The sequence below is a fragment of the Biomphalaria glabrata genome, chromosome 15, assembly GCF_947242115.1.
Source record: "Biomphalaria glabrata chromosome 15, xgBioGlab47.1, whole genome shotgun sequence".
NCBI classification, from domain to species: domain Eukaryota; kingdom Metazoa; phylum Mollusca; class Gastropoda; family Planorbidae; genus Biomphalaria; species Biomphalaria glabrata.
Window position 1 is genome coordinate 32,277,450 of NC_074725.1, and position 10,876 is coordinate 32,288,325.

Below are 10,876 nucleotides of genomic sequence, written 5' to 3' on the forward strand. Positions count from 1 at the left end.
TAAAAAAAACGTTCGTATATCAAACAAGGGAAAGAAATTGTACTTGACTGAAGTGGTAGTATAAGCTGAATTAGTCTCTTTATAGGTCTCCGCTCTAAATTGAAACAATAATATATTGCTATACAATCTTCTCTAGTCATAAGTACCTCACTAGCAGAGTGGTTAGTATTCAGGCTTGAATAGGCTCGGGCATTCAGGTTGTTCCCCTTTTTTTTTTTAAAGTTTTTTAAAGGGAAACTCCGATGGTTTTTCAAATTTGAGTTATTGACATATTTGAATTCTGCGTAAAAAGTTGTAATAGTTAACATTTTACCATTTTGTATTTAAATGCTTAGAAACATTTATATTTAATAAATTAGACAGTAAATTCTTGACATCTCCAAAAAAAACGAGATTTTGTTTTTAGGTTAGGCATACGTCACTTCCATCAACAATACTGAAAAGGAAACTAGATTTAACCATTCGTATTGCTTCATTCTTACAGGCTCTAGGGCAGGGGTTCTCAACCTGTGGGTCGCGACCCCCTTGGGGGTCGATTGACGATTTGCCAGATTGTCGCCTAAGACCATCGAAAAAATGGATTGTTAGTGTCTATTCTTCTGTTGCTGTATGTATGTGCGGGGTGGGGGGTCACGACAGAGTGGGGGATTGTAAAAAGGGGTCGCCGAGCCTAAAAGGTTGAGAACCGCTGCTCTAGGGCTTAGTGACGGCCTATTCCAGAGCTATGGTACAGTTATAAATACATGTATAGATAGATCTAAAAGCATTAGGATAACCAACTCGAGAAAAAAAGTAACATTTTCATCTAAGCCTCTCCTTATCCCAAAAAGTAAATAGATCGTGTGTCTGACTGATTCGAACAAACTGGTCAGTGTAAGGCTAGTCTTAGACTACGTGTAGTCGGTCATGGCAAGAGAACCAAGCGATAGTGTTTGTTGTGTGTTGCGAGGTCTGGCGAGAAAATACAGACTGCCGTGGTTAGTCAAGCATGTAAATCTACTTTTAATACGCATTTTTTTCTTTGCTTACAAGATCCTAGATCTAACTGCATAGACGAAGATATATTTCTTTTACGAGAATGTAAACTTTGCTGTATGGTCTCCCGTTATACAGAAGTCAATAGATTAAATTAAACGTAGTTGTGACGTCACATAGAAACCCGGTGAAAGTCTGACTGTTTTGGATGCGCAGGAAAATTACGTCAGAAAAACATCAATTACTAAGTTATTATTGCAAATAAAAAAAAACAGAAGAATATATAATATATATATATATATAAATCCAACACATATTATATCAAAAATTGTCAAAACTATCGGAGTTTCCCTTTAACAACCGAATACGGTAAAAATCCACCCAGATATCTCTTTCTTCCCCTCCCCCTCCCCATTTTCCCAACTGGTCCAGATAAGTGATTAGGATCATAGCGTAATGAGAAAGCTAAAAGCATGAAATAGCTCTAAAAAAAACACAATTGGTACTAATGTTATTAAACGCACACATTTATTGTTGTTGGTCTAGATCTGTTACAAATTTGATGGCATGACTGACTGATCCAAACTAATTGATACACTTAATATAAGCTTTTTTTTTTTTTTAGAAAGTTTTTTTTTTTATTTTAGGTTATTTTTGTTTTGGCGTATTCCTGGCTTGCAAGATTAACTGAAGGAACTAGCTTATTTTCACATAGCCTATATATTTATTTCAACTACCATTTTTTAAAAAGTATTTTGTTTGTTTATTTCTATCCTGATCAGTTACTCTAGGTTCCATTATATAGCCACCACATTTTTCATGTCGCTTTTCTTTTTTTTCATCTTTTTCTGATGAATGACTTTCGGTTATATTTAATCGCTATCGAATTTCTTTCTGCATGGATGTCATTGTTTATGTCATGTCATACTTAATGTCATGTCGCTGTTTAAGTCATGTCATTCTTTATGTCATGTCGTTCTTTGTCATGTCACTCTTTAAGACATGTCACTCTTTAAGTCATGTCATTTCTTAAGTCATGTCGCTCTTTAAGTCATGTCGCTCTTTAAGTCATGTCGCTCTTTAAGTCATGTCACTCTTTAAGTCATGTCATGTTTTGTGTCATGTCGCTCTTTAAGTCATATCGCTCTTTAAGTCATGTCGCTCTATAAGTCATGTCACTCTTTAAGTCATGTCGTTTCTTAAATCATGTCACTCTTTAAGTCATGTCGCTCTTTAAGTCATGTCGCTATTTAAGTCATGTTGCTATTTAAGTCATGTCGCTATTTAAGTCATGTCGTTTCTTAAACATTTCACTCTTTAAGTCATGTCATTCTTTAAGTCATGTTGCTATTTAAGTCATGTCATTTTTTATGTCATTTCGCTCTTTAAGTCATGTCACTCTTTAAGTCATGTCATGTTTTGTGTCATGTCGCTCTTTAAGTCATATCGCTCTTTAAGTCATGTCGCTCTTTAAGTCATGTTGCTCTTAAAGTCATGTTGCTCTTTAAGTTATGTCGCTCTTTAAGTCATGTCGCTCTTTATGTCATGTCGCTCTTTAAGTCATGTCATTCTTTATGTCATTTCGCTCTTTAAGCCATGTCATTCTTTGTGTCATTTCGCTCTTTATGTCATGTCACTCTTTATTTCATGTCACTCTTTATGTCATGTCACTCTTTAAGTCATGTCACTCTTTATTTCATGTCACTCTTTATGTCATGTCACTCTTTAAGTCATGTCATTCTTTTTGCCATCAATCCTAGAAGCCTTCTAAAACTCAAACATATTCAAAATAACTTTCCACCTTTCAAGGCTGCTACGTCATGTGGTATGCGCCCTGGACAGTTGCGTCGATGGTCCCTGGTTCAAACCACACCCGCCCTGCTTGAGATTGGGGCTAGTATGTAATAATCTTCAATTCTGAAAAAGTTTAAACATACAAAAAACCTCCCACTCCACAGTAAGAAGAAAATATTGTTCAATTAAAAGTGTATTGTAATAATGATGTAAAGCAGCGGTTCTCAACCTTTTAAGCTTGTCGACCCCTTTTACTATTCTCAACTATGCGGCGACCCCCAACAGTAAAATTATCTTCGTTTTTATATGCCTAAATAACTGTGTTTTTGCTAATAGTATAAAACGTAACTCAAATGTGAATGTGTTTTCACAATTTATGTTTAATTTCAAAACAATATGTCATTGCCATATATTCTTGAAATATATTTCTTCATATAATTAAATTCCAAATAAATACAATTTTATGTCATGCATTTAATAGCTTTTCTATTTCGCATCCACCATAATAATTCTCCATACGTGTGTGATAGTTTCAAAAGTATGGAGGAGCGTGGATAGTAATCAGGGTAATAGTTAACTACATTGCTACAATTGTTGCGACAGTTTGACATTGTTTCTGTGAATAGTTTCTGTTTCACCAGAGGAGGAATCCTTGGGACGGTCTTTGCAAGATCACAAAGAACGTCTTCTGCATCAAGTCTTTTTTCTGTATTTAGCTCTACTTGAGAACTAACCTGCTGGTAAACCAGGTAGTTACCCAAAAATATATTATTGACAATGAAAGATGAGGGCACAATACAGACAAATCGGGCGCAAACACAAAATCCAGATTTGTGTTACTGACATTAAAATGAAATCATTTTTGGCTACATCTCTATTAGTGAGTTCAATAAACTCTGTCTCCGGAACATCTTCAGCTTTGACTGTGAATGGACATCTGGCAAGTGCAAGCGGTGTCAGATTTAGAATGTTGGATGAAATTTCGTCCGCAAGCATTCACGAATGTTCTTTCACAAATTATCATTTGATTTCTTTATCAGGATCAATGTCATTTTTCTCATAGAGAGTTGATACATTTGGCAACATGGAATTATTATTTTCGTGACAGTCTGTTTGTCAATGTGAAATTTTATTCTGAAGGACCGGATCATTATCAGACAACTCGAGAGATATGATTGTTGGTCCTTGTAGTGAAGTTTTTCATTCCTTCGTGTAATTCTTGTGGCTGTGTCATCGTTACCAATATTTAATATTCGTCGATTTCGTGAACTTTTGAGATTCATTCATTAGCAGACGTTGAAATCTAAAACGTCATGCTGGCAAACTACATAAACCATCTGTTCAAACATCACTAATAGTTTTCAACTTTTCCCAAAAATTAATCATTTTTCTGATGTACATCTCGTGTTGTAGTCCTTTCAATTGGTTTGCAGATGAAAGACTCGTCACTTAGATCGTCACCATCTCTATACCTAAGCGTACGTCTATGATACTTAGCCTCCATGTCTGCAAAGCTCAAAAGGTTGAATATCAATAGAACGTTGAAGTTATTTAGGTTGCAAAGATTCTGATTATTAAACTATGTTACAAATAAAGCACAGGAATTTTGTATATTTCTGCTTATACTATAGAAGTAGAGCCAAACCATAAATAAATCAACGCAATATTTTCTGCTCTTAATGTTTCATTTTCATGGGCTCTTCACATATCAAAATATTTCATTTTCATTTAAACGAAAACCTATTGCTAGCTTAAATCTCTTTTCACTATCGTCCTGGCGTTAACATACAAATAATAACTACGATTCCACATCGTAGCGCTCTGCAATTAATAAACTAGTAAAAATTATGCATGCTGTGACAATTGACATGTTAAAGATCATTCTGATTTTGTTGTCTTTCTTCAACATCAACAGCAAACAAAATGTATTATCTTCCATTGGAAAAACTTTGTACAGTGTAAAGTTTTAAAAGTTAGAATAGAATCAATAGAGACAAAAAAAAATCCATATTTTCGATGGTCTTAGGCGACCCCTGGGAAATTGTCATTCGACCCCCAAGGGGGTCGCGACAAACAGGTTGAGAACCCCTGATGTAAAGTCACTCTGTTTTCTTAGCAGACGGTATCACGTGACCAACAAAACTACCAACCGTCTTGACTTTAGATTAAATTATGTTAGGTATCCATTACGCATGGGTGGTCTTTAAGAAGTCCTAAAAAATCCCAAATTTCCCCGTCATGTTTCTAGTTTTGCCTGCTGTTATGGTGTGTGTGTGTGTGTGTGTGTGTTTCTATGGTGACGGTAGTAAGAGCTTAGCAATTGATTGTAAATGATGCAACATAGGTGGCGTTATCGTCACTTTGTCTTAATTAGGGGGAGACGACTCCAGAACGTGAGACTGAAAGGTTATGTTATGGTGGTGCAACGGTTCTCAACCTTTTATGATCGGCGACCCCTTTTTACAATCCCCCACTCTGCCGGGACCCCCCCCCCCCCCGCAAGCACACATCAATAGAAGAATAGACAAAACAATCAATTTTTTCGATGGTCTTTGGCGACCCCTGGCAAATCGTCAATCGACCCTCAAGGGGGTCGCGACCCACAGGCTGAGAACCCCTGTTGTAGTGAGTTAGATTTTGTTAAAAATTATTATTACTAAAACTAGTACATTAATATGATCTCGATTTTGTTTATTTTGTGAATAAAGTTATATTAAGTTTTGTTCACAAGGAAGTTATTCAATTTATTTCAAGCTATTTCAAGTCTATTAGCTAAGACATAATACGCCTACCCTACTGCAGTTTACATACGTGCTAATGCCCTATAACCCTGTAAGTCAACGACCGCCCACAACACAACAGCAAAGTGCGCGGGGCAGAGAAAAAGGGGGGGGGGCATAATAACAAGCATATACAGTACCCCCCCCCCCCCCCCAAACACCAAAAAAAAAAAAAGCAGATGTCTCTACATTTTATTGATCTCATTTATTAATTAGAACTAAATGAACTCGGAAGACGCTCTACTTGGTCAAAATAAACAAATCCTCGTTGAAATGAACGCGGTATAATTTGGCCGCAGGCTATTTGCCTTCTGATGGATCAGATGATTGCAAACACGGGAACTCTAATAATAATAATAATATTAAAAAAATGTATTTACTCTTCAGATTTAACGGACACAAGTATTTCCAGAGATCATAATCTAGGTTTATTTTTAATTTGATAGTGATTTATGTGTTTGGGATATAGTGTTAAGATTTGAGATCTGATATTGGTATTTTTGTATTACTATCAGAACTTTGCGAGGACATTTAAACCCTTCATTTTGACTTGAGGAGAAAAAAAAAAGGTTCATGACTTCATCAGTGTATGTGTTTTTCTTAGCCTTGATTATGTGCGTATGTTGGTAGTCTAACATGAGGCGCCCTGACCGCACTTACCCGTGGTGGAGGCTGTCCAGGCCTGAGCAAGCTATTATAGCACAGTGCAGGACAGGCCACTGTCCTGTTGGCTCATATTTCTCACGGCTATGGCCAAATTTCGATTCACGGTGCCCCCGCTGCAGGGAAGAGGAGGAAACCGTGCCTTATATTCTGTTTGACTGCCCCAGACTTGCTGATCTCCGTCTCGACAGGTCTGGGAAACCAAAAATTCTCGACCTGTATGGCGACATTTATGCACTACGCCAGACAGCAGGGTTTCTGTCCAGGGCTTTTGCAAGAGAGGATTTGAGCCTCTCAAGCCCTCACTCAAATGGAGTTTAATGATGATGATGATGATGATTCGTTCATTATTATTTAGTGTATAAATAAATAATATATTTTAATTGTTATTAAGATAAATCCTTTTTTTGGGTTAGGCGGTACTCAGAGTTACGAAAATTATTAACGGGATACACATAGGTCAAAAGTTTGGGAAACACTGCACTACAATAACAACCTTTCAGTCTCACGTTATGGAATCGTCTCCCCTAACTAAGATCAAATGACGACAATGCCACCTATGTTGCATCATTCACAGCCAGTCGCTAACCTCTTATCAAAGTCGCCATAGAAAAACACACACACACGCTCCATTTTAATCCATGGACATCACGTGACAGTTCGTTTAGGGTGAGTTAGGTCCATTGACCTCTCTCTTAGTTTTCTTTTTTCGAGTCGAATTTTTATTAGCGCTGACACCGTCGTTATGACACTGACAGGTAGAAAATATCGACTTTAATTAGTCCTCATGCTTGTTATTGGATCGGTCAACAAGTAATTGCATGCCATTGACTTTTGTAGCACAGAATGTGTTTACATTAACCTACATTTTGTTTTTATCCATTCATTCTTCGTCTTAGGTCATCGATGGTTTTTATTCTATCATTATATGTTATTGCTCAAGTCTGTCTGCTTAAAATGTATAAATAAGCAAAATACAAAAAAAAGTTTTTTAAAAAATAAAGCTTATAATAAGTGTATCATTAGTTTTGGATCAGCCATGTAATTACATTTGTAATAAGCAATCAGAAGACAATCTATAAAGGGTACTTATTCAGCTTATACCAACACTTCAGTCAAGTACTATTTCTTTCCCTTGTTTGAGATACCAAAAACAAACAAAAAACAAAAAAAAAGTAATTTATTACCAATATTTAATTTACTAACTAGTTGTTGTTGTTTTTTTTACATTGATTCTTGTGGTGTCAGATAAAAAGAAATAATTGTGCAATAGTTCAGCTTGATTCGAGATTGGGTGTCGGAGATATATCGTGTACAAACTTTTGACCAGACAGACAGACAGACAAAGTGAGTTGATAAAAACAAATTGCTTTTCCAAGTAGGAGGAAGAAGAAGAAAAACATGACGCATCCTGGTCAACAACCCAGACAAGGGACATTACTCACATAGACAAAGAAAAATAACCCTAATATCAGTGATGCTCAACCTTATTCGGCCAGCGGGCCACTTTAATATCCGACACGCGGGCCACATTAACAAAAAGAAAAAAAAAAGGACATTTTCATTAGAAACCGATGATTATATTACATTAATTCGCGAATTTCATAAAGCTGTTTTATATCCTTTCAAAAGAGCCACTCATTCTTTATAAAAAATATGTTGGCTTATTGACAATACCAGTCCGTTTACCCTAACTTAGGTAAAGATTTTTTTCTTTCTAACTTCTATTTTGAATCACCTCGCGGGCCGGATGTTACCCGCGGACTGTATTTTGGGCATTACTTTATATCAACAAGATGATCTCTCACGGAAGGCTACAATAAACAATAATCTTGAAATTAAAAATAAAAAAATCAACACTTTTGTTTACAAATTCACACAAGATGCATGCAATGAACTAATAAAGAAATTAAAGTACGTTATTCATGTAAGGACAACCACTTTTCGAACATAAAATTGGGCTGACTGACCCTCCCCCAACATTAGCTCCCACAAGCAAATATGTACTCATGGGACATATAGGGCTATCACGTTTGTGGCCTTGGGCTATTCCACAATGTAAGTGTTTGTTCTTGTGTTTAATGATACCGGGAAATCTCGCGGGATATGCCTTCAATGGGGGAGACAAAAGAGACACGTGATTATTCTTGGCCAATAGTCTTTGGTTCTATAATCTTCTTTGTATTACCGTTTTAGGATGCAAATAGTCTATTGCTACAGTACAAATATATATACCATTCCTTTTTCTTTTAAACACATAATTGATAATTAAGGACTATGATTCCAATACAAAGTTCATAATTAAACAAACTCATGACTTGTAAAACATAACTTCTGATCAATGCTGGAATACATTTCACATTTTTAAACCTAGTTGCTGAAATCAATTACAGGACGTCAAAAAAAAAAACGGTGATCTAAGGTAGTTGTTTTTTTTAGCACATTTTATAATTATTCAAGGCTAAAACATCACTTCCACCGAAAACACCGAAAACATCACTTCCACCGTAAACATCACTTCCACCGAAAACATCACTTCCACCGAAAACACCGAAAACATCACTTCCACCGTAAACATCACTTCCACCGAAAACACCGAAAACATCACTTCCACCGTAAACATCACTTCCACCGAAAACACCGAAAACATCACTTCCACTGAAAACATCACTTCCACCGTAAACATCACTTCCACCGAAAACATCACTTCCACCGAAAACACCGAAAACATCACTTCCACCAAAAACATCACTTCCACCGAAAACATCACTTCCACCGTAAACATCACTTCCACCGTAAACATCACTTCCACCGTAAACATCACTTCCACCGAAAACATCACTTCCACCGTAAACACCACTTCCACCGTAAACATCACTTCCACCGTAAACACCGTAAACATCACTTCCACCGTAAACATCACTTCCACCGTAAACATCACTTCCACCGTAAACATCACTTCCACCGAAAACACCGAAAACATCACTTCCACCGAAAACATCCTTTCATTTCTATAGGTGTCAATGATGTCAGATGAAGTGCATAGGCATATGTTTGGACTATTTACTTTTCAGCGGACTATATTTTGGTTTTGTTTTTCTAGTCTGTATTTTTCTAGTTTTTAGTGCGTTTTAAATTAAGCATTATTTTATTTATTTATTTTTTACAGTTTTATTTACTATTTATTACTTTGTTTACCATGTTTTGCCCACTATGTTTTTCATTGTGTTATTTTTTACTTTGTATTTTACTATGTTTTTCTATATTTTTTGTTTTGCACTGTTTTTACTGTTTTATTTTTGTTTTTTTTTTACTATATTTTTATGTTTTTACTTTGTTTTTTTACTATGTTTTTTTTTTATTTTTACTGTTTTTATATGCTTTTTTTACTGTTTTTATTTTTTTTTACTATGTTTTTATATTTTTTTTTACTATGTTTTTATATGTTTTTTTTTTATTTTTTTACTATGTTTTTACTATGTTTTTTTTTTTTTTTTTTTACTATTTTTTACTATGCTTTTATGTTTTTTTACTATGTTTTTATATGTTTTTACTATGTTTTTTATATTTTTTACTGTTTTTTTTACTATGTGTTATTTTTCTTGTCTGTCTTTGTTTCGGTTTCCTATATTTTCGCTAACATCCTTTTCAAGTACAACCGAGTGGTTAACCCCTTGGCTTCCGAACCTGGGATTCTGGGTTCAGGATTTTTAGGGCGCCCCGAATGGGTACCTGACTTTTTGTAGGGGAAAAGTTAAGTCGGTTAGTCGTTGTGCTGCCCACATGACACCCTGCTCGTTAACCGTTGGCCATAGAAACAGATGACCTTCACATCATCTGTGCCCCATAGATTGCAAGGTCTGAAAGGAAAACGTACTTTGGTGGCACTTGAGCTTCTGCTTTCTTTTTTTTTTTTTTTTTTGGATGCGTGGGTAATCACACACAGTTCCACACTAGGAAACTCAGCCTGTCCACAATATCCATAGAGGCTACCATTAGCGACACCCGCAAATATTAGCACATTTTATTCACAAGACCCGAGACCTATCAAATGAACAGCATCGGAGCAGTAGATAATCCTGTGCAAACATGAAGCTAATTGTGGCACCCGGATGCGCAACATTCAACTCTCGTTTAGTAACATCGACCAACCCACACACACACATACACAAACACACACACACAGATTTTTCTCCTTAATAAATGAACAGTACACAAAAAATATTGCAAATTGAAGGCTTTGTCACGGCCAATGGTAAGCTCTTCTTTCGGGAATACCAAAGTTTATATTTAGATATTCAGAAAACCACGTGAACACTTGACACAAATTTCGTTTCCTCCCGTGTACTATGATCACAATTTAGGGTATACGATAGATATATAGATATAATCTCCAGGTTTATCGTGATACCTTGCTGATAACACAGTGTCATTGCTATAGTAAAGAATTTTTTTAAATACATGAAGTAAATCTAAATGCATGACGCGTAGGACGTAATCATCTTCTTTTTTGAAATAACGTCTGTATTATATAAGATAAGATAAGAAGATAATCTCGTGCATATACCGGTGTTTAGTACTTTCCATTTATAGTAATTGTATAACGCGTATTTGTATAGGATATGATTATAAATACCACGCGTTTTTATTTATAAATATGCTAA

The 10,876-nt window shown here is 35.7% G+C and overlaps 1 protein-coding gene across 1 annotated transcript; it reads right to left on the reverse strand.

The window, feature by feature from the left end:
* Positions 1–8,600: 8,600 nt before the first annotated feature.
* On the reverse strand, positions 8,601–9,413 carry LOC129923071 (eggshell protein 1-like). The gene is made up of 2 exons (XM_056012032.1): positions 9,402–9,413; positions 8,601–9,214 (listed from the first exon to the last, which is right to left on the reverse strand). The coding sequence occupies exons 1-2, from the start codon at positions 9,411–9,413 to the stop codon at positions 8,648–8,650; spliced, it is 579 nt and encodes a 192-aa protein (XP_055868007.1). The 3' UTR covers positions 8,601–8,647.
* Positions 9,414–10,876: the final 1,463 nt, after the last annotated feature.